This window comes from Dama dama, chromosome 3 (assembly GCF_033118175.1).
Source record: "Dama dama isolate Ldn47 chromosome 3, ASM3311817v1, whole genome shotgun sequence".
NCBI lineage: Eukaryota > Metazoa > Chordata > Mammalia > Artiodactyla > Cervidae > Dama > Dama dama.
Window position 1 is genome coordinate 25,447,993 of NC_083683.1, and position 24,915 is coordinate 25,472,907.

The window sequence follows — 24,915 nt, forward strand, 5'->3', positions numbered from 1 at the left end:
CGACAGTAAGGATGTAGTGTGTGTGACCTTCAAGCAGCCCCAACTAGCCTGCTTGTTTGTGTTGAAACCTTGCTTCAGTTTCATTAGCTGACCTCCTAAATCAGCTGAGCCTACCAGGATTATATAACACTCATCCATTACTTAAATGTCCAAAACTAATCTCCCTGATTTGTCTACAGTATTTATTTTGAAGTTTTGTGGTAACCTGAAGATAGTATTATGGCAAATAAGGTTATTCTTTGCAAAATTTTATAAAACTAGAAATCAACATTTTAATGCATAATAACTTTGTTTTAAACAAATTTAATATGTTGCAAATAGAAGGTTAAGTCTCTTGAGAAAATGGTTGAATGAGATGCAGTACTACTCTGACTTTCAGCCCCATAAATATCAGCAACAAGGCAATTTTGAGTATCAGTTTCTATACAGTAAAGATAGGTTGTTTTTCAACTTCAAAAAATAGAGATCAAAAAAAGAGAGAGAGACAAAGGCCTACTCTTTTCAGTTTTGAACCTATGAATGTGTTACCGTTGGTAGAACTCTTTTTTCCTTTTCTCTAGGTTTTGCCAGCAGCAAATAATCTCTGTACCTGCTGGATAATATTGCAGTTCAGCTTTTAAAAGAATCATTGCCTTTCCTAATCCTCTGGCTTCCCCAACCGCTGATTTTGTGCTTGTTTCTTTCTTCAGGATCTGTGAATGCACAGAGGCTGAGGCAGAGATAATTCTGCAGTTGAAGAGTGAGCTCAGAGAAAAGGAATTAAAATTAACAGATATTCGGCTGGAGGCCCTCAGCTCTGCACATCATCTCGATCAGATCCGGGAAGCCATGAACCGGATGCAGGTTGGTCTGTAAGCACCTGCAAGGAATGAACAGGAGAGATTTAAAATGCTGCTTATTCTCTCCTCTCAGTTATTGCAAAAGCAAATCTCACATTTAAATCCCTTTTGGAAATGCACTCTTTTCCTTTAATCTCTGCAACTCCTTTCCTAATATCGGTTGGAGAATTTTGTCAAATCCAGGTTTGGAAATGGGAGTGCAAACTGGCTGGTTGCCCTCAAGGACCATTGAAGGCACTTTTCTAGTGATTGAATTGGCTGAGAGCTAAGTTTTCAGAGAAACGACCACAGCCCTTGCTTCTTCACTTTCCCATGATTTACCCTTGGCAACTTTTTCCTATAATTTTGAAATCTGACTTTCAAACACCTTTACCTATTTTTTATTGAAAAACAAATGAAATGAGGAAAGGACAGAAATATAACACAAGCTTTCTAAATATGAAAGTAAAAGTGATGTACAGTGCCCTCTGTCAAAGTAAAGCTTTTGTATGTCTTGGAAGGATCCAAAGGCTAAATTCAGAATCAGTCTGTGCTCCGACTTTCGTTTTATTATTGTCAGCCAGTAATCACTTGGTACCACAGATGACTGAAACAGGAAAAGCTTGTTGCCAAGCAGATTCCTATATCACTGATATAGTCATCAAAAGGCTTGTGTTGTTTCTATGAGCTTCATGCCCTGTTTTGAAGGAACAAAAACTTTTTCAGACATTAGCTAGGATTCTGAAGTGATAATTTTAAATCACTTCATTTATATTACTTTTGTTTTACTGTGGTTTTCAACTCTCCCTGAATTCAGAGTATTATGAAGGGCATTTTCTACTATGAGGTATTAATAGTATTTCATTAATTTTTAAACATTTTTATTTTATTAAAGCATAGTTGATTTATAATGTTGTATTACAAAGTGTCAGATGTACGGCACAGTGATTCAGTTATATATATATAACTGAATATAGATAGATATAGATACATTCTCTTTAGATTCTTTTCCCTTATAAGTTTTTACAAAATATTGAGTATATAGTAGGTCTCTCTGTTGGTTATCTGTTTTTATATATGTTGTAGTGTTTAATTCTAAAATGAGAAATGGAATGACCTCTTCAATTATGTTCTTAATTCAGGTGAGAACACATCCTGGAAAACTCCTCAAATACATGATAGATTTTTTTTTTTAAGTATAGAAAAATTCCACTGGTCAGTGTATCTGTATTTGTGAATATCTGAATATGTATATGTGGGAGACAGAGAAAGATATTTACTTTTCCTTCTTTGGAAGGAAATCTTGTTTTCATAATTTATATTTATTTACTGTCTCACCACATTAAAACACACACACGCTGATTACCACTACTAAGAGAGTTGACACCCTTTTCTCTTCCGCTTGGCGCCACGTTTTCCGTGTTTCCCGCTCTCACCGCAGAACGAGATTGAAGTCCTGAAGGCCGAGAACGACCGGCTGAAGGCGGAGACGGGGCACGTCGCGAAGCCCGCTCGGCCCGCGTCCGAGTCCGCCAGCAGCACCTCCTCCTCGTCCTCCCGCCGGTCCCTGGGGCTCTCGCTGAGCAACCTCAACGCCGCCGAGTCCGTCACCTCAGGTGATTCTGCGCGCGCTGCCTGCGCCGAGGCGTGCCGGAGGCTCCACAGGCGAGGACGCTCGAATTCGGAGACCCTTGCCCACCGCAGGCCTCACCCATTCCCCCTTCAAAGCGTTAACACCCTCATTCTCAGAGAGAGCCCTTTTCCTTATAACTTCATTCTCTGTCATGATCATTTTCAAAGAACATTCTGTGTAAAAGAGTGAAATGACTTAGAGGTATGGTTTTCATATCATTTTTTAAAACAATTATTTGTGCTTGAGAAGTGCTTCCTCCAGGATTACAGACAGGACGAAGGAGTAATATTCTCAGTGATGGTCGTTCGTACTCATCACTATATTATCAGAGCCCCGTGCAATTTGATGGCTTTTTAGGTGCGGGAAGCCCATTTACAGGTGTTTCAGGACCTATGCCTAAATTTGACTAGGTGACCTGCGTTTTGCAGCCCAGGCAGAATACAGTGCTCCTCTCTCACCAGACTACAGCTCTGTTAAACTGTCACCGAACAGACAAAAAGGAAACACTGGATTCCAGCATTGCGTTCAGAATAAGGGTGCCGATTTAGTCAGTTGAAAATAGAATCATATAACATACCATTGTCTTAATATCTGATGAATTATTCACTTATGAAGTATAAGTGCTCCTTTAATTGAGCGCGCGCACACAGCGTTTAATCATTTTTGAATACATGAAGGACCTGGTTGAGAAAAGATTTACCGGAGGATCTGTGGTGATTACAAAGCACAGCCACTAGATGACGCTGGAAAACCAATAATTTGCATGTTCCTGGGCAATTTTAGATCCCATGCTAGAACTGAGAAACTTCATGACTTGCCTACACTAAAGTATAGAAAAAACAAAGGTAAGGTGAAAAACACAAACAGATATACAACAAGCTGATACTGATGATATGTTAATAAATCATATCTCTTGCTTCTAAAAGGTCAGAATTTGCAAAATTCTACAAATTATATCTTCCCTTCATGGGGTAAAATGAATGGCCCAAATGCATACGTGCTTTCTTATAAAAGGTAGCTGAAAACTAAAAGGTAAGTAGGAATTCCCTTAAGTTCATGGAAACAGTGTTTTATACCATTTGGCAGGGATTGGGGAAGGAAAATGAATTCTGAGAAAACACATCAAGCCAAAGAAATATTAGTACCAGTAGCTCAGCTGGTAAAAGAATCAGCCTGCAGTGCAGGAGACCCCGGTTCGATCCCTGGATTGGGCGGGTCCCCTGAAGAAGGGAAGGGCTGCCCACTCCAGTAGTCTGGCCTGGGGAATCCCTATAGACAGAGGAGCCTGGAAGGCTACAGTTCGTGGGGTCACAAAGAGTCAGACAGGACTGAACACAGAGCAAGAAAAAACAGAGGTTATAGTTAAATGAACTTATAAGTCATTAGGTAAAATAAAGCTATAGAAATATGGTGATAACTTGAATGTATAAATTATCCATGAGGTGTTATCACCACTTTCTTCAAAAGATGGGGGAAGAAAAGAACAAAAACTTTAAATCTGAGGGTCCTGAGCCACATCCTATATGTTGGCTTCTGAGTGATGGATCTGAGAGAAGTGAAGTAGGATCCACACCTAACGGCAGTCAGTGCTTTCCTGCGTCCTGGGGCCTCACTTCGTAAGGGTTAGTACCTTACAGGATGGCTTAATGGTGGGATTTTATGGCCTGTTATATCATTTTGTTTTAGCCCAAGGAAATATGATCAGGTTTGAAGGAGGCAAATTTAGTACTGAAAGTAGTTTAGAAAGAATGGCTATGTAAAAATTATACCACAACTAATGTCTAGGGAAGGCTACGACTCATAAAGGTAGATATAAAATCAAAGAAATTAAATTTACAACTTCTGTGGCCATTTGATGGCCATGACTCAGAATTTGGGACAATTTGGTGATGCAGGATATTTTCTTTTTTAATGTGCTTTATAATTCTCCATTTCATCATTTACTTTATTATTGTATTATTTTCTTCCCTCAGTTATTTTTTAAGTGTGATTCGTGTGTCTGAACTGGCAAAAAAATTAAATAACTTGACATCACTTGACTAGGAGAGCTTCTTTCCCTTCACGATTGTTTCAGTTCAGTTCAGTCTCTCAGTCGTGTCTGACTCTTTGCGACGCCATGAACTGCAGCACGCCAGGCCTCCCTGTCCATCACCAACTCCCGGAGTAAACCCAAACGCATGTCCATCGAGTCGGTGATGCCATCCAACCATCTCATCCTCTGTTGTCCCCTTCCCCTCCTGCCCTTAATCTTTCCCAGCATCAGGGTCTTTTCCAGTGAGTCAGCTCTTCGCATGAGGTGGCCAAAGTATTGGAGTTTCAGCTTCAGCATCAGTCCTTCCAGTGAACACCTATCCTGTAGGATGGACTGGTTGGATCTCCTTGCAGTCCAAGGGACAGTCAAGAGTCTTCTCCAACACCACAGTTCAAAAGCATCAATTCTTCGGTGCTCAGCTTTCTTTGTAGTCCAACTCCCACATCCACACATGACTACTGGAAAAACCATAGCCTTGACTAGATGGACCTTTGTTGACAGAGTAATGTCTCTGCTTTTTAACATGTTGTCAATCTACCGCACAATTGCACTCATCTCACATGCTAGTAAAGAAATGCTCAAAATTCTCCAAGCCAGGCTTCAGCAATACGTGAACCATTAACTTCAATATGTTCAAGCTGGTTTTAGAAAAGGCAGAGGAACCAGAGATCAAATTGCCAACTGGATCAATTCTGCTGGATCATTGAAAAAGCAAGAGAGTTCCAGAAAAACATCTACTTCTGCTTTATTGACTATGCCAAAGCCTTTGACTATGTGGATCACAATAAACTGTGGAAAATTCTGAAAGAGATGGGAATACCAGACCACCTGACCCGCCTCTTGAGAAACCTTTATGCAGGTCAGGAAGCAACAGTTAGAACTGGACATGGAACAACAGACTGGTTCCAAATAGGACAAGGAGTATGTCAAGGCTGTATATTGTCACCCTGCTTATTTAACTTACATGCAGAGTATATCATGAGAAACGCTGGGCTGGAAGAAGCACAAGCTGGAATTAAGATTGCCAAGAGAAATATCAATAACCTCAGATATACAGATGACACCACCCTTATGGCAGAAAGTGAAGAGGAACTGAAAACCCTCTTGATGAAAGTGAAAGAGGAGAGTGAAAAAGTTGACTTAAAGCTCAACATTCAGAAAACTAAGATCATGGCATCTGGTCCCATCACTTCATGGGAAATAAAAGGGGAAACAGTGGAAACCATGTCAGACTTTACTTTTTTGGGGCTCCAAAATCACTGCAGATGGTGATTGCAGCCATGAAATTAAAAGACACTTACTCCTTGGAAGGAAAGTTATGACCAACCTAGATAGCATATTAAAAAGCAGAGACATTACTTTGCCAACCAAGGTCCATCTAGTCAAGTCTATGGTTTTTCCATTGGTCATGTATGGATGTGAGAGTTGGACTGTGAAGAAAGCTGAGTGCCGAAAAATTGATGCTTTTGAACTGTGGTGTTGGAGAAGACTCTTGAGAGTCCCTCAGACTTCAAGGAGATCCAATCAGTCCATCCTAAGGGAGATCAGTCCTGGGTGTTCATTGGAAGGATTGATGCTGAAGCTGAAACTCCAGTGTTTCGGCCACCTCATGTGAAGAGTTGACTCATTGGAAAAGACCGTGATGCTGGGAGGGATTGGGGGCAGGAGGAGAAGGGGACAACAGAAGATGAGATGGCTGGATGGCATTACTAACTCAATGGACATGAGTTTGGGTGAACTCCAGGAGTTGGTGATGGACAGGGAGTCCTGGTGTGCTGGGATTCATGGGGTCACAAAAAGTCAGAACGACTGAGCCACTGAACTGAACTGAACTGAGGTTGGTCATAACTTTCCTTCCGAGGAGTAAGCGTCTTTTAATTTCATGGCTGCAATCACCATCTGCAGTGATTTCAGAGCCCCACAAAATAAAGTCAGCCACTGTTCCCACTGTTTCCCCATCTATTTGCCATGAAGTGATGGGGCTGGATGTCATGATCTTAGTTTTCTGAATGTTGAGTTTTAAGCCAACTTTTTCACTCTCCTCTTTCACTTTCATCAAGAGGCTCTTTAGTTCTTCTTTACTTTCTCCCATAAGGGTGGTATCATCTGCCCATCTGAGGTTATTGATATTTCTCCCAGCAATCTTGATTCCAGCTTGTGCTTCTTCCAGCCCAGTGTTTCTCATGATGTACTCTGCATGTAAGTTAAATAAGCAGGGTGACAATATACGGCCTTGACGTACTCCTTGTCCTATTTGGAACCAGTCTTTTGTTCCATGTCAAGTTCTAACTATTGCTACCTGATTGCATACAGGTTTCTCAGGAGGCAGGTCAGGTGGTCTGGTATTCCCATCTTCTTCAGAATTTTCCACAGTTATTGTGATCCACACAGTCAAAGGCTTTGGCATAGTCAATAAAGCAGAAGTAGATGTTTTTCTGGAGCTCTGTTGCTTTTTCGATGATCCAGCAGATGTTGGCAATTTGATCTCTTGTTCCTCTGCCTTTTCTAAAACCAGCTAAGCATCTGGAATTCACGGTTCACATATTGCCAAAGCCTGGCTTGGAGAATTTTGAGCATTACTTTACTAGCATGTGAGATGAGTGCAGTTGTGCGGTAGTTTGAGCATTCCTTGGCATTGCCTTTCTTTGGGATTGGAACGAAAACTGACCTTTTCCAGTCCTGTGACCACTGCTGAGTTTTCCAAATTTGCTGATATATTGAGTGCAGCACTTTCACAGCATCATCTTTTAATATTTGAAGTAGCTCAACTGGAATTCCAATATCTCCACTAACTTTGTTCATAGTGATGCTTCCTAAGGCCCACTTGACTTCACATTCCAGGATGTCTGGCTCTAGGTGAGTGTGAGTGATCACACCATCATTTTATCTGGGTCGTGAAGATCTTTTTTGTACAGTTCTTCTGTGTATTCTTGCCATCTCTTCTGAATATCTTTGGCTTCTGTTAGGTCCATGCCGTTTCTGTCCTTTATTGTGCCCATCTTTGCATGAAATGTTCCCTTTGTAGCTCTAATTTTCTTGAAGAGATCTATAGTCTTTCCCGTTCTTTTGTTTTCCTCTATTTCTTTGCATTGATCATTAAGGAAGGCTTTCTTATCTCTCCTTGCTATTCTTTGGAACTCTGCATGGTTAGTGGGCTCAAACTTGACAATCAGAAGTCCTTTTATGCTGGGGCTTTTTAACAGAAAAGCGTTGTAGAGTACATGATTAATTTAAAAAAAAAGAAGTAGACAAGACAGAGGACAATTGACAGACGTCCAGTTCCTGAAATAATAGTGCATGTTCCATGCATCCAGTGAAGACAGAGGTGTGAAAAGACCTTTGTTTTTCTTGTCAGAATTTCACTTGATTGGAACCAGAATGGCAAAATTTTTATTCTTTTTTTTTTCAATATGTTGACAGAGGACCATAACTTTTTTTCCCAAAAATAAATAAATAAATAAATAAACCAAAAACAAAACACAAAGAACCCTATCTCAAATTGGCTGTTATTTGTTTTCCATCGGAGTTGTTTGCTTAGGTGACCATCCCTTCTGTGTCCCGATGAGGAGACCCAGAGTGAGCAGCGGTATTCTCCTCCAACTGTTAATACAAGGAGTTACAGTAGACATACAGAGAAAAGGAGTAATGGTTAGAACAGATGAACTTACTAAATACTGAGGATAAAGTGCTTTAAATGCATTGTCTGTTATGCGCCCAATAACTCTGCCAAGCTGATGCTTTTATAACTCATTTTATAGATGAAGAAATCGAGACTTAGGGAAGTGATTACTATAATTAGCTCAATAAGTGATAGAGCAGGGAATTCATATTCTTTCCTACCATGGTATTCATTCCCAATGCCCAGTACAGTACCTGATTTCTTTGATGCTTAATAAATTATTATTTTAAATAATTATTTTTTAATATTTATGAACAGTTGTGAATAATCGAACAAAGTACTAAAGGTGATTTGGTCATGAATTATAAGATATCTAGATGTGAATTATTAGCCACTTTATTTTGAGAAAAGGAATGAGAATTAAAATGACACTTAGGAAGAGTTTTGAGCAGGATAAGCAAAAAGATGAAACCAGGAGGATGTTAATCTAGTAAAAAAAAAAAAAATTAATTCCAGTAAGGGAGATTCTCTTTGACAATTTAAAAATTTCTAGCAAAAAAACTCCTTATTCCTTAAACTCTAAATTTGTTTTTGATTGTTATGGTATTATGGCATTTTTTAAACTCCTTTCTTTGCAAAATTGCATATTCCAATTATTAAAGTAATAGAACCATTTTATTTTCAGAACCCATTTGATGAAATTGTTTCTTGAATATAATGATGCAGTCAAAGTCCTTGTCTCTCTGAATTTACAATTTGAGCAACTGAGTCCTCTTGTCACCAGGCACATGTGATCTTCAACATGTAGCTAAGTTTCCTTTGTCCCCAGAACACTATCTTCATATTAAATATGCCTCTACAATATCATCATTGTCAAAGGAAAACATATGTGGGATAGTTTGCCTTACTCATTCTCCAAACTGAACATTGATCTCATATACTATATTTAAAAAATTACTCTTTAATCACATTTAAAGTTGGTAGTTTAAAGGTTAACTAGCTTTATCATGCTTCTGTAACTCTTAGCTGATTACTAGAAATATCATTTTTGTTTTGAAATTGTGAGCAGAAAGGGGACAGAAGAGCAATAATTAATATATTTATTCAGGGAAGTATAATGCCATCATTGAAATTCAAAACAGGACCTAAAGTTACAGATATAAGGAAAAGTAGTCATATAGCTGTGTTTGTACCAAATGCTTGAAAATAATTTCAGTTGACAGTCAACCTCAGCACCTTTGCATTCATAATTTCATGGGTTTTGAGCTTGGGTATTTTCAGCTATATAGAAAATCAGATTACTTTTCAATTTGTGGCAATTATGATGGTAACTAAATATTATTCAGGTATTACTCAGACCTGTGCATAACAGGAAAAGAAGCCCCTTATTTCCTCACCTAATGTGATGGCCCAACAGTTGGGGGAAGATCTTTGAAAACAGAAATGAAGTCTTAGATGAAAACTTTAACCCATCCACAGCCACCCATCTTCTTGAAAGCTGAGGTTTTTCACATGTGTTAAGTTAGAATGGATGGCAGAAAAGGTAAATATTCCCATTGAAAAACATAAAACTAGAGGGGAGAAAATGATGACAGTAGACAAATCTGAGCTAACGTGATTCTGTTATGTGTGTATTTGTGTGTTTCTTTGAAAATTTGGTAGATATTTTGCTGGATGATCCTGGTGATGCAACTGGACATAAAGATGGCCGCAGTGTGAAAATTATAGTCTCCATAAGCAAGGGCTACAGTCGAGCAAAGGTATTTCTTTAATTTTAAGCGCTTTATTACTGTGAATGACCTTGAGTCAAATATATTGAAATGAGTATTTGTCCTGATAAATATACTACCAGCAGTGTTTGTCTTGGCATTGGTTTAATATGTTTCTAAAAGCATGAAAGTTAGGGACTCAAAAGAAATGGCCTCATCCTATAGATAGAAATGTGTCTCCGTACTTCATGTTTATTCACTGAAAACAGTAGCACTTGTCAGCCACCCTCATTCCTAAAACCTAAAAAAAACACATGGCTTACTTTGACATAAACATCTTATCTAACTAAATACAGGTGATATTTATGATGTATGGTACTGTGTTGCTAGAACTGTCAAGATGGTATTTTTACAAAGAGGAGATTATAATCTATATGGCTATTCTAGACACTGAAAAGATATATATATTTTGTTAGACTCATTATACCAATGTCCATTAATGCTGCTTGTGTGTATCATTTTTAAGCAAGGCCTTAGCTGAAAAGGCAAATATTTAATTTTTCTGGAATCAAATATTGCCTTCAAATTGGCAATGCCATCCTGATCCTAGACTCTTCTTGAAACAAAAAATATTTTTGCAAGTTGAAACTGCATTTCAGTGGCCAAAAATACAAATTTGTAAATATCCAATTTTTCTTTTTTTATCAAACAGAAGAGCAAAGAACTTTAGAATTTTAAGATAATTGAAGTATTTAAGTTTGAAAAGTGAGCTAGCAATTGTGAATTTTTTCATTGAGCATATATTCCAAGAAATCTAATGCCATAAGCTTTCTGCTTGAGCTGCATATCTGTGCCTGAATTTCCCATGTGGGTCTTTTTGTAAAAGACTATAATAGTCTCAGTGAAGCTTGAAGATCTCTGATTTAAAAGCAGCTGCTTAAGAGCACTGTAAGCATGTCCATTTTGACTCAGTTACATTAGGAAAACAAGTTTTCTTTTTCAAAATAATTCTGAAAGACAATATTTCTGAATGTTAAAAAGTAGTTGTCTTAGTCTTCTTGAGTTAGCATAACAAAATACTACATAGTGGATGGCTTAAACAATGGAAATTTGTTTTCTCCTGGTTATTAAGTCCAAGCTCAAGGTGCTGTCTGGTTTGGTGGAAAAGGGCTTTCTCTTTGGGTTGCAAATGGAACCTTCCTGGCTATGTCCTGGGGAGAGAGAGAGATCTCTCTCTTACTTCCCCTACTTAGAAGGCTACTGATCCTATGATGTCAGACCCACTCTCATGACCTAATTTAACTCTTATTCCCTCTTGCTGACTCCATTTCCAAACACCATCAGTTGGCAGTTGTGGTTTTAACACATGAATTTGAGTGGAAAAAGAATGTTCAGTCTATAACAGTAGTTTAAAAATAACAGTGGTTTTGCTATGAATTTCGAACTTTTTTTTAAACAAATATTGGTTTCAGGTTATATCTAAGTAGTGGTGATAATGATTTTCCCTTATAGAGTTAAATGTTATAGATGAAGAAATGGAGGTCTGAGCCAGCTAAATGACTTGACCTAACATCACTTTTCTTAATTACATGGTAGATGTAGTTTCACTTTAGACTTTCATATTTGAAAAGTATCTATGGTGAAACAGATCACCAGCCCAGGTGGGATGCATGAGACAAGTGCTCCGGCCTGGTGCACTGGGAAGACCCAGAGGAATCGAGTGGAGAGGGAGGTGGGAGGGGGGATCGGGATTGGGAATACATGTAAATCCATGGCTGATTCATATCAATGTATGACAAAACCCACTGGAAAAAAAAAATAATAATAATAAAAAAAGAAAAAAAAATAAAATAAAATAAAATAAAATAAAAAGAAAAGTAAGCTAACCAGTTTAATAGTTTTGCTATGAAATGAGCCATGTTTATATTTAAAACACAAAAACCCTACCAAAAAAAAAAATCAAGTAAATGAAAGTCTTTGGGTTTTGAGATACAATTTTGAAGATTCTCCAAGAATCTTCAAGGATTTCTTGTAATCCTGTAGGATATCCTGGCAAGTATTCTAAATATTGAATTTTCTGATAAATTCAAAGTGGAACCTGAGGTGTGAATATATGAATGCCATACTACCATGGATAACTTATTTTTCAAATTTGGATTCGATTTTAGAGATAATCTAAATACAAAATAATAAACTGAGTTTTGGACTTAACATTTAGATTGCAAAAACATTAAGATGAGATTTTAGGACTCAGGATATAGTTCTATTGCATCTCTATCACCATCTCCTTCCCACCAAGCTGCTCCTCTTCGGAAAAGTACCTGCTCGCTAAAATGGAAGACTGTTCTCTCCTGGACCTTTCCTTTCTACTGAACAGGTCATGGATCAGTTTTCCTGGGCCATACCACTTCATCTAACCTCTTTCTCTCTTGTTTTGTTGCTATTCCTGTTACTTTGCTTGTTAGTTAATTAGTTACTTTGGTTGCTTTGTTTGCTGGGGTATTTTGTATAATTCACTGTATATGTCTATTATTATATAAACCAAAAGTTTGATATATATTTTAGTGTTAATCACCACCAATATTAATATTTTTAGTAGATATAACAAAACAAGATACAGTTGGGTTTTATCTTATTTTATTTTGATCTTACTTAGGATCAGAAGTCTCAGGCATATTTGATAGGATCCATTGGTGTTAGTGGAAAAACCAAGTGGGATGTCTTAGATGGTGTAATTAGACGTCTCTTTAAGGTACGTTGTACAAGATATTCTAATACTAATTTTCAAACGTGTTTCATTTTGAATGCTTCCCTTAACTTTAATGGCATGTCCCTATCTGCTTTTCCTCGCCTGCATTTTAAATATTAAGGAAAGTTTTCTCTTTATGCTGTGTGATCTTAATAGTTATTGTAGCACCCAATTCTAAAATTCTTGACAGCTAGTTTCATATCCCCATGAATTTTACACTGGTAGCAGAGTTGTACCCCTGTTTTGACTTTGCTCTTTGTGTATACAATTTTAGGAATATGTGTTCAGAATTGATACCTCCACTAGCCTTGGTCTGAGCTCTGACTGCATTGCCAGCTACTGTGTAGGAGATTTAATTAGATCCCATAGCCTAGAAGTGCCTGAGCTGCTGCCTTGTGGATACCTTGTTGGTGATAATAACGTCATCACTGTGAACCTGAAAGGTAAAAATAAAAGTGGAAAAAGAACCCCACAATTGCATTTTTACCAGTGTTTATTTTCCTTTTTTTTTTTTTTTTTTGCAGTTTTACTTTAAATTTTCATATTTGAAAAGTAGGCTAACTACTTTAATAGTTTGGGTATGAAATGAACCATATTTATATTAAAAACACAAAAATCCAACTAAAAACAGAAAATCAAGTAAATTAAAGTCTGAGTTTTGAGATGTAATTTTGAAGATTCTCGAGGACTCACAGAGGAATGTGATGCGTCAAATTTCAAATTTCTAGGTTTTCTACATTATCCTCTTTGATTTAGGGGAGATTTCTAAAAGTTTATTGTGTATTCTAAGGTAATATATTCATCCCTATACCTTCAATTTTGAAATATATATACTCAACAAGGGCTTCCCCGGTAGCTTAGATGGTAAAAAAAAAAATCTGCCTGCAATGCAGGAGGCCCAAGTTTGATCCCTGGGTTGGGAAGATCCCTTGGAGAAGGGAATAGCTACCCAGTCAAGTGATCTCTCCTGGAGAATCCCATGGACAGAGGAGCCTGGCAGGCTACAATCCATGAGGTCACAAAGAGTTGGATGCAATGAAAAGACTAAGCACAAAAAAAAAACCAAAAAAAAAAAAAGAAAAGACTAAGCACATATTCAGTAAATACCCACTGGGGATAGAGAGTGGAAGTTAACAACCAGGGATGAGAAATTCTTTTGCTTTGAACAATGTGATTATTTCCAGGCAAATGGAATATCTCAAGCATCCTTGTCTCCATAATTTATCATTCACATATGTTAATGAGTTCAGAACACATCTATGTAACAGTGGATTAATAGAGAGATTTGTCAATATTTGATTTTATGATTAAGACAGTTGAGTTAGTAAAAGAAGATACTGTTGCTCTCCTTAATTCCTTGCCAAATATCACAATATATATCCTTCAAAAGCTTAAGTGATGGTGTAACAGGGATGTACAATGAGAGCTAGAAGGAAGTAAAGAGAAGGAGAAAAGAGAAAGAAAGAGAGAGGAACACATATTTATACATTTTATTTTAATTTTTATATTTATGCTTAACAAAACTACCACCTTCAAAGAGAAGGATGGTTCTTGATAGAATTCACAGTAATGCTTCCATTTCTCTGTGGAAACATAAGTGGAAAGCATGAAGTAGGCAGGGGAGAGAGTCTCAGGAAAAGCAAATGGCTTGCTTTCATTCATATGTTCACTCTGCCTTATTACTGATGTTTTCTGTCTTAAAATAGCAAGTCATGTTTGTGAGACAGAAATGTCAAGGAAAGTCTCTTGCAAGGATTGTTACTCCTCTGGCTAACAAAGCCCAGTTGCCAGTTGACACTTTTTTAAAGTCTAGCTTATGTAGAACCATAAGCCATTCTCTTCCCTTTGTTTCTCCCTTCAGGGGTAGAAGAAAACAGTTTGGACAGTTTTGTTTTTGATACTCTGATTCCTAAACCAATTACCCAAAGATACTTTAACTTGTTGATGGAGCATCACAGAATTATACTCTCAGGACCTAGTGGTACTGGAAAGACCTACTTAGCACACAAACTTGCTGAATATGTAATAACCAAATCTGGGAGGAAAAAAACAGAGGATGCAATTGCCACTTTTAATGTGGACCACAAGTCTAGTAAGGTAAGTCAACTTACCTTACTTAAGGTAAGACTCCTAAGACAACTACTGCTATTTATCCATAAGTGTATTACTCAGCTAAGCTTTAAGATTATATGAAACTTCCATATTGTGCATGGAAACGTATCTATCTCATTGGCTAAGGCTAGAATCTGGAGAATGAATAAACCCTATTTTGTGAATTTGAATAAGACTACTCAGTGGCATTCAGTTATCTAGTACTTCACACACATAGGGAATTTACAGAAGAACAGAACAAGGTCTCTATTGTCTAATTTCTCTTAGACATCCATTTAGGAAGTGTTAGAGCAAAAAGAGATCCATGCAAATACTATAGAAGCAAGAGGCCAGAACTCTTCCTGGAGGAATCAGAGCTTTACACAAGTCAGTATCTGCTCTGGGTCATAATGAACAAGGAATGAAGTGGAATATTGCAGCAATGGAAATTTGGGTATAATTAAAATATTCTAAGCAGAAATTCTGGGAGCAGAAATTTGTTTACATCATATTTCTATAGGATTTCTGTGTAGGAACTTTAGGAAATTGAATAGTATTCCATTTCACCATCAACTAAGGTCTCAGTCAGTTCAGTTCAGTTCAGTTGCTCAGTCATGTTCTTTGCAACCCCATGGACTGCAGCACGCCAGCCTTCACTGTCCATCACCAACTTCCAGAGTTTACCCAAACTCATCTCCATTAAGTCGGTGATGCTGTCCAACCATGTCATCCTCTGTTGTCCCTTTCTCCTGCCACCTTCAATCTTTCCCAGCATCAGGGTCTTTTCCAGTGAGTCAGTTATTGGCATTAGGTGGCCAAAGTATTGCAGTTTCAGCTTTAGCATCGGCCCTTACAATGAATATTCAGGACTGATTTCCTTTAGGATGGACTGGTTGGATCTCCTTGCTGTCCAACGGACTCTCAAGACTCTTCTCCAACACCATAGTTCAAAAGCATCAATTCCTCAGTGCTCAGCTTTCTTTATGGTCCAACTCTCACATCCATACATGACTACTGGAAAAACCATAGCTTTGACTAGAGAGATCTTTGCTGGCAAATAACATCTCTGCTTTTTAATATGCCATCTAGTTTGGTCATAGCTTTTCTTCCAAGGAGCAAGCATCTTTTAATTTAATGGCTGCAGTCACCATCTGCAGTGATTTTGGAGCCCCAAAATATAAAGTCTGTCACTGTTTCTGTTGTTTTCCCATCTATTTGCCATGAAGTGATGGGACTGGATGCCATGATCTTAGTTTCCTGAATATTGAGTTTTAAGCCAACTTTTTCACTCTCTTCTTTCAATTTCATCAAGAGGCTCTTTAGTTCCTCTTCATTTTCTGCCATAAGGGTGGTGTCATCTGTGTATCTGAGGTTATTGATATTTCTCCCAGCAATCTTGATTCCAGCTTGTGCTTCATCCAGCCCAGCATTTCTCATGATGTACTCTGCATATAAGTTAAATAAGCAAGGTGACAATATACAGCCTTGATGTTCTCCTTTCCCGATTTGGAACCAGTCAGTTGTTCCATGTCCATTTCTAACTGTTGCTTCTTGACCTTTATACAGATTTCTCAGGAGGCAGGTCAGGTGGTGTGTTATTCCCATCTCTTGAAGAATTTTCCACAGTATTGTGATCCACACAGTCAAAGGCTTTAGTGTAGTCAATAAAGCAGAAATAGATGTTTTTCTGGAACTCTCTTGCTTTTTTGATGATCCAACGGATGATGGCAATTTGATCTCTTGTTCCTCTACCTTTTCTAAATCCAGCTTGAATATCTGGAAGTTCATGGTTCACATACTGTTGAAGCCTGGCTTGGAGAATTTTGAGCATTACTTTGCTAGTGTGTGAGATGAGTCTAGTATACCAGAATTATCATCCTGAACACTCTCAGCTCTTAAATAGTCATGAGGGGATATAAAATTCAGCCAGTACTTCCATATACTCCAAGCAAAATAAACAATTTTAAAAAGAAAATAGTTGATGCCTAACATATCTCTAACACGGGGCTAAACTTTTACTGATAGTTACTAATTACATTCTCAGTCAGCGCAGGCTGAGCTTCTCTTAGGAAACTGCATCTGTTATCAGCAATGCCTCGAAGTTAACCAGATGACTCTAGGCCACTGTGATTTTTTTTTCAAAAATGACCTGGTTAAATGATCTAAACTGACCCAGTCTCACAGTAACCTCCCTCCTACAAATATTTAGAAAATAAACATGACTCCCCAAAGCAGCCCAAAACCACTAAATTCTTGAAAGATGTTTAATTTCTTGAACAAAAATGCCTGAGTAGTTCATCAAGTTCATGACACCGACCAACTGTGGAACCTAGGGCTGATTCTTGAATTTCTTTGTGCCTCAGTTTTCCCAGCTATAAAATGGGGGAAATAGTGAAGTTGTGTTAAGGACTAAAGGAGTGACTGTCTGTGAGAGACAGAGAGAGAGACAGTGAGAGAGAGAGACAAATAGAAGCAGGGAGATAGAATAGTACACACAGCAAGCACTGTCTAAGAGTTGCCCACAGTTACTAATTATAGCTCTTGGCTCCAAAGAGTATTTCTTATACAAATACACACAGACCCACACAGACCACCCACCCCTGTGACACACACAGACCTTTGTTCACATTGTCTTATATGTATTTTTCAAGGAGAACAGAGTTGTGTATAAGGCATGATGTTATCTCCTAATGTTGACTCAATAGAGCACGTGAATTCTGACTACATCCTTGGAATTCAGCACTATTCAGTTGCTGACGAACCAAACAGTCTCATTTCAGGTAGAGAGACATGGCACGTGAGACGGAATATTAAACTCTTCTCTAAGTAAAAGCAGAAGACACAGTTGTTTGTTTGCTTCAGCCTACATGTTTAAAGCCTCCAGTGAATTCTGGGTCTCCTCATAGCTCTATTTAAAAGCTTTAACATATTTTGTTTCTTTTCAGCCAAAATGATAGAATTGACTTATCTTAACTACTCTGTGTTCTCTTTGATTTTTCCTTAATGTTAATGTGAAAGAGCTCTTTAGAAGTTACCTCCTTTCTGAAAAAAAAAAGCAACTGGTTGGAAAGTAGGAGAATAGATTTATTAGAGGAAATGGTACTCTGATAAAGTTGGAGAATCACTTAAAGTCAAATTGTGAGTCAAATGAACCGGCCTTCCTCAGGATATAATTTGACATGCTAAAATAAAGTAGGGTAACTTACATTAGTTCTAAATTTTGCCTCATTCCATAGTACACTGTTATAGCTAAGTTATTTTTATTTCAGTTAAAAAATGTTTAGTGCTTGGAGATATTTTTAAGCAATAACAATTTATATAGCCTTTAAAATTTGAGCAAATACAGCCAGCACTCTTATTTTCTACTTTTTCTGAATAAAATCACTTGTGCCATTATGAGGTCAGTTTAATCTTTTTTATTATAAAGTAATAAAGCATGACAAAAGTGAACAGAATGAATGATGCTAGAAAACAGTTATAGGAAGAAATCCACGGACAAATCACATAGCATTCGTCACCAAGAAAGCGCAAAATACAACTAACAAATGTTTATTATTTCTCTATGATTGTAAGATTTGAATGAGCTGTCAGCAATGCTGGATGCCAGGTCCTGGCCAGAGAATTTGGCCAGTTCTTGCCACAATGTTAGAGAATTCACAGTTATTTTCAGGGAGTTGATGGTATGTGAGAGTGGTATAGGAGATGGGGATGGCAGGTTAGAACTGTGGGAGGCACAGCTAAGTGTCGGTTTACTAAAGTAAAGGGTGAATTAGGTGTGAAGTCAATGACTTCCCTGAGAAACCGAGCTTCGTAACTGCTGACATGCTTTGTGCTATGCCTCGGATAGCTCTGAAGGGACAAAGGCGCAAAGTACTCACTGATTCCAAAAAAGTCCAACAATAAACCATCAAATGAGGAAAAACCTTTTCATGTTTTTGGTGTCTCTGCATTTTACATTCTGCCCCTCTTCCCTTTCTTCAAGCCCTCTCTTGAGCTGCCAGCTGGAATATTTTGATTGAAAGCAGGACACATAAATAATTACACTTTGTGACATTGGATACAGTGGGCCCAGAAGGCTAGAGATGGATTTAGTAAAGAATATGTGGCCAGCTGAAGCCATTTGGAATGTTAGGTGGGAAAAGATCAGAAAGCTGGACTTGGCAGATTCATTTTGAGTGTGTCTAGAGTCAAAATGAGGGGAAGCAGTGATCAATAGTTTTTATGCAACCGCTGTGTTCTGTGTATATTTTCAAAGTATGGGATTAATCTCATTATCAATATCCATCTGGTAGATATACCTAGTTGTTTTTTTTTTTTTTTCTGCCTTATTAGATCTTGGACATGAAACTCCTAATGCTAATTCATCAATATTTCAATCTAAGATTTTACCCCAGTTAAGCTAGGGTGAAGATCATGAAGGGGTTTAAAAATGGAATTTAAAAAAAAAGACTCAATTTATATTACTGAATTATTTGTATTTGCCTATTTCTACTTCTGACTGAATGATTCCCAAAGGAATCAGCTACCAGTCTCAAGACAAAAGAGAACTGTAATAGAATCTTATAGCCCTATTTTTTCAGAAATTACCCAGTGATTTCTTATTTACCAAATCCAAGTCAAGCTTCTCCACCTCCCTTTTCCCACCTCCCTCCCCCAACCGCCTCCCTGCTTCACTTCCTCCCCTTCCTCCTCTCCCTCGCCTACCTCCTCCCTTCTCTCTTTTGATTTATGTATACCAGATTACTATAATTGATCCCCCTTTCTAGAAATTGTTCTCATTTTCATGATTATGGAATTCACTCCTTGTTTCCCTCCTACCTTCTAGCAAGCTCCTTCTTAGTGTCATCCACTGACTGTTTTTCCTTCACCTTCCAGTGAATGAAAATATTCCTCACCATTCTCTTCTCCCCCACTTCTGTTCTTATCTAGATAGCTCCCTTGTTTGAACTTAATAGTGTCCAGTTGGACACTATTAGCCATGCCCGTCTTCCATATGATAGACACTTCTGTTAGCTTACAGATAAGTTTCCATTAGTATAGTAAATATGCATGTTTAGAAATGCCAATTTCAACTCTGAAAATGTATCACAAATGCATCTTCTTCTATCCATCTCGGCTGCCGCCACCCTCCCATCCAAATGAACACTCTATCACTTACCTGGGCTACTGCAGTTGCTTACTAACTGCTTGATTTACAACTTCCATTAAATTCCAATTCTCTCTCTCTGTCTCTTTTTGCTTTCACATCGTGGAAATAGAATGTCTTTTCATAATTAAAAGCTGACCACTTTAAAATCCAGCAGTGACTCCCCATTGCTGTCTGCTCTAGGTCAAAAATCTTCCCATATTTCTGTTATTCCTCTGGAGTCCCACAGTGTGTCCTGGCTTCAGCAATTTCGGTATTCTCTTGGCTGATTTCTCTTCTTCCTTTACAATATACTTGTTGTTCAGTTGCCCAGTTGTGTCTGACTGTTTGTGACTCCATGGACTGCAGCAGGCCAGGCCTCCCTGTCCCTCACCATCTCCTGAAGTTTGCCCCAGTTCATGTCCCTTGTATCAGTGATGATGCCACCCAACAATCTCATCCTCTGATGCCCTCTTCTCCTTCTTCCCTCCATCTGTCCCAGCATCAGGGACTTTTCCAACGAGTCAGCTATTCACATCGGATGACCAAAATACTGGAATTTCAGCTCAGCATCAGTCCTTCCAACGAATATTCAGGGTTGATTCCCCTTAAGATTGATGGTTTGATCTCCTTGCTGTCTAGGGGACTCTTAGGAGTCTTCTCCAGCACCACAGTTCAGAGGCATCTGTTCTTCACCTCCCCACCTTCTTGATGGTCCAACTCTCACAACTGTACATGACCACTGGGAAGACCATTGCCTTGACTATACGGACCTTTGTCGACAGAGTAATGTTTCTGCTTTTCAACACACTGTCTAGGTTTGTCATAACTTTCCTGCCAAGAAGCAAACATCTTCTGATTTCATGGCTGCAGTCACCATTCGAAGTGATTTTAGAGCCCCAGAAGAGGAAATATGACACTACTTCCACCTTTTCCTCCTCTATTTACCATGAAATAATGGGGCTGGATGCCATGATCTTGGTTTTTCTTCTTAGTATTTAGTTTTAAGCTGGCTCTTTCACTCTCTTCCTTCACCCTCATCAAGAGGCTCTTTAGTTCCTGTTTGCCTGTTTCTTTCTGCCATTAGGGTGGTATCATCCACATATCTGAGGTTGTGGCTATTTCTCCCACCTATGTTGATTCCAGCTGGTAACTCATCCAGCCCACCTTTTCTCATGATGTGCTCAGAGTATAGAGTTAAACAATATATTTACCTCACTTCAAAATCATGATTCTGGCTACATTACGCAGATCTCCAAAATAGTCAATGTTTCTTCACTGTCAGTAGGAAAAGTTCAGTAGTCTTAGCAATCATTCAAAGTTGCAAACTTTTCTTTCCAATTTATTTACAACTCTTTCACAAAACACATACTACTAGTTCTTTCCTACGTGGAGCTCATATTTTTGTGTTTTGCCTTTATCTCTATGTGGAAAGCTAGTCTTCCGTTTTTAAGTATCAAAATATTGCCTAACCTTTAGAATAAAAAGTTAATAGCAAATAATACTGCCATCAGAAAGTCTTTCCCAGAAGCCACAAGTAACCTTTATATGCAGTGAACAAAATCTTTGTTGTATACTCTTTTGAGGTAATGTATTATTTTCCACTGTGAATTGTAGTTATCTGCATATTGTATGTGCCTAACCTACTCAAGGCAGTAAGCATCTTGATTGGTTTTTCCATTTCTAATTTATCATCCTGTCCTTCAAGCATCTCCATTAAAAGACACTTGCTCCTTGCAAGTAAAGCTATGACACCTACACAGCATATTAAGAAGCAGAGACATTACTTTGCTAACAAAAGTCCATATAGTCAAAGCTATGGTTTTTCCAGTAGTCATGTATGGATGTGAGAGTTGTACCATAAAGAAGGCTGAGCACTGAAGAATTGATGCTTTTGAATTGTGATGTTGAAGAAGACTCTTGAGAGTCCCTTGGACTGCAAGGAGATCAAACCAGTCAATCCTAAAGAAAATCAACACTGAATATTCATTGGAAGAATTGATGCTGAAACTGAAGCTCCAGTACTCTGGCCACCTGATGCTAAAAGCTGACTCATTAGAAAAGATCCTGGTGATGGGAAAGATTGAAGGCAGGAAGAGAAGGGGACAGCAGAGAATGAGATGATTAGATGGCATCACCGATTCAATGGATATAAGTTCAAGCAAGTTCTGAGAGTTGGTGAAGAACAGGGGAGCCTGGTGTGCTACAGTCCATGGGGTCACAGAGAGTCAGACATGACTGAGCTACTGAACAATGACAAATCCTCCATATATATGTTTTCTTTGATAAATTCTCTACCCTTGTCAAAACAGCAGCAGCATATGAATGGTGTTTGTGTTTATATAGTAAAATCCAAATTTCTCTGCATGGATTCAGTCTTTTCTGTTTTCTCTCGTTGATCACTGCTACCATGTACCATTTTCTGCAAAAGCAGACCACTAGTATTTCTCCAAACACATCACACACTCATATCTTCCAGCTCTTCTGCTTTACTCCTTATTCTTCTGTTATACCTCCCACCCCCATAGCCTATTTCTCTGAGCCTTAAATCTGAAGTAGATCTCTCTCTTTAGTTTTTCTGTAGTGCTTTGTGCATTTCACTTATCACACTGCACTGTGACTTACTTATTGGCCTGCCCTTTTGTCTGTCAACTCTAACGCCTGGAATGTAGAAGTAAGCTCTAAATCCTGGATGCCAGAGTACCTGGCACAAAGTAGGCACTTGCTAAATCTGTGTTGAAAGAATAAAAAACTACATACTTATCATTTGGAATTCTATTCATTATTTTCAAAATCCATCATGAAATTGATTTTAACCCTGCTCAAGATTTACAAATTGAAAATGTCATTGTAAATATGCAAATATTATGGAAATGCTCTTACTGATTAGGATAATTCTAAGAAACCTAATTATGTTTCTGGCCTACCCATCTGTGACAGCAATCAGTGAACTGGTTATCATATTTAGATTAAAAGCTATTAGAAAGGAAAAATACCTGTAAAGAACCAAGAAACTTAATAAATGTTAAATGCTAATGTCAAGTGACCCAATGAAATACAACAACTTTTGTCATTGTTTTAAACTACAACAGTTGCATGCAGATAACAAATAAGTCAATCAAACAACCAACCAACCACAGTTTTATTTGAATCCCAGGCCTGTATTTTCAGATGCACCTCATCAAAATGATTAAGACCTTTAGAGACTAAGTGGAAATTTAGGGGTATCATTTTGGATTTAGTCTATACCTCAAATTATAAGGCTTGCTAAAATCCATTTTTATAATTATTTCAAAAGTAAGAATGGAGTCTCAATATTTATGATTTACCATAAGAGCTCATATCAAGAAATCTTTTTCTTTTTTTTTTTTTTGCCTTTCTTCCAGGGAGAGAACAACTGAGAAATATGTCCTTGTGTTTACAGTTTTATATTGGCTTCAGATGTTCTGTACTGGCTTTTCTCTTTCCTTTAAAAATGTACACTTTCAACATTATATGTTTTTTGCTTTGTAGAATAAGATTTTATATCAATGGAATGATCTATGAGTTTTAATCACAGAAATCAGATGGAAGACAAAATGCATTATTCCTAAATTATGAATTGCTTACCATTAGTATGAATTTATCATTGATGTGTTTGTTTTCTTTATTTTTTAAAGGAATTGCAACAGTATCTAGCTAACCTGGCTGAACAATGCAGTGCTGATAATAATGGTGCAGAGCTTCCAGTTGTAATAATTCTAGATAATCTTCATCATGTGGGCTCTTTGAGTGATATCTTCAATGGTTTTCTCAACTGTAAATACAATAAATGGTATGCTTGAAATATTTTGAATGATCAAGTATGAAAAGTGGTGATCAAATTTGCATTCTTGTGCCTTTATTCCTTTTAAGACCTATAGTGGATGCCATTCGGAGAAGGCCATGGCAACCCACTCCAGTACTCTTGCCTGGGAAATCCCATGGACGGAGAAGCCTGGTAGGCTGCAGTCCGTGGAGTCGCGAAGAGTCGGACACGACTGAGCCACTTCACTTTCACTTTTCACTTTCATTCATTGGAGAAGGAAATAGCAAGCCACTCCAGTGTTCTTGCCTGAAGAATCCCAGGGACGGCGGAGCCTGATGGGCTGCCGTCTATGGGGTCGCACAGAGTCGGATACAACTGAAGCGACTTAGCAGCAGCAGCAGCAGCAGTGGAGGCCATTAATTTGAGAAGCCTTCATTACTATTATACCATGTTTACAAAGAATTTCTGTGTATCCCTTATAACGTCTATTTATTCATTCAACAACTGTGTCCCAGGTGCTTTTTAGCAATAGTATTTACTTGATGATATTAACTACTACATGTATGATAAAAGTCTGGAAGACTATTGTCAATAAGAGAATGTTTGAATCAGAAATATTAAGAACTAGAACGAGGCTATGTGATATGGTATGAAAGTCCCTCAGTTATGTCCAACTCTTTGTGACACCATGGACTATACAGTCCATGGAATTCTCCAGGCCAGAATACTGGAGTGGGTAGCCTTTCCCTTCTCCAGGATATCTTCCCAACCCAGGGATCGAACCCAGGTTTCCCACATTGCAGGTGGATTCTTTACCAGCCGAGCCACAAGGGAAGCCCTATTATTGACTATTATCAATAACAGAATGTTTGAATCAGGGAAATTAAGAACTAGAACAAGGCTATAGAACTGTTTCATTTTTAGTCCATAGTAAAGTTTAAATTCAACCTTCCTATAGAAGTAAATTTATTACATTCAGATATACCTTTGTCCTTAGTGATTCTAATGTTTAACTATTTACATGAGATAAAAGGTTAAAGTAGGGTATAAAAAATCTGAAAAGATTTTTAAGATTCACTGTAGTATGAGCTCTAAAAAAGAACATGTAAGAACAACTGCATAAATGTTAGTTTCAATGGTGCAAGTATCCCAGTTACCTCTGCTAGAAATATGAAATAATAAAGGAAAAATTAATGAATTGGATTATAAGCAAAAGAATCATAAGATGTTAGGGTGGGATGAGATCCCTATGATTATTCTGTCTAATCTCTTTATTTTATATATGAGTAAACATGGGATTACAGAGGGAAAATGATTAAAATGATTTGCCTAGGATGCCAGAGCTGAAATTG

General features: G+C 37.9%; 1 protein-coding gene across 7 annotated transcripts in view; it reads left to right on the forward strand.

Annotated features, from left to right (window-relative positions):
* The window catches only part of NAV3 (neuron navigator 3), an 883,898-nt gene that overhangs the window by 844,460 nt on the left and 14,523 nt on the right, over window positions 1–24,915 (forward strand). For all 7 annotated transcript variants that reach the window (XM_061124990.1, XM_061124999.1, XM_061125026.1 and 4 more), the window contains 7 exons: window positions 690–843; window positions 2,260–2,434; window positions 9,765–9,862; window positions 12,468–12,563; window positions 12,835–13,003; window positions 14,422–14,657; window positions 23,436–23,590. In XM_061124990.1, coding sequence (XP_060980973.1) covers window positions 690–843; window positions 2,260–2,434; window positions 9,765–9,862; window positions 12,468–12,563; window positions 12,835–13,003; window positions 14,422–14,657; window positions 23,436–23,590 — 1,083 coding nt within the window. The remainder of the gene's footprint in view (window positions 1–689; window positions 844–2,259; window positions 2,435–9,764; window positions 9,863–12,467; window positions 12,564–12,834; window positions 13,004–14,421; window positions 14,658–23,435; window positions 23,591–24,915) is intronic.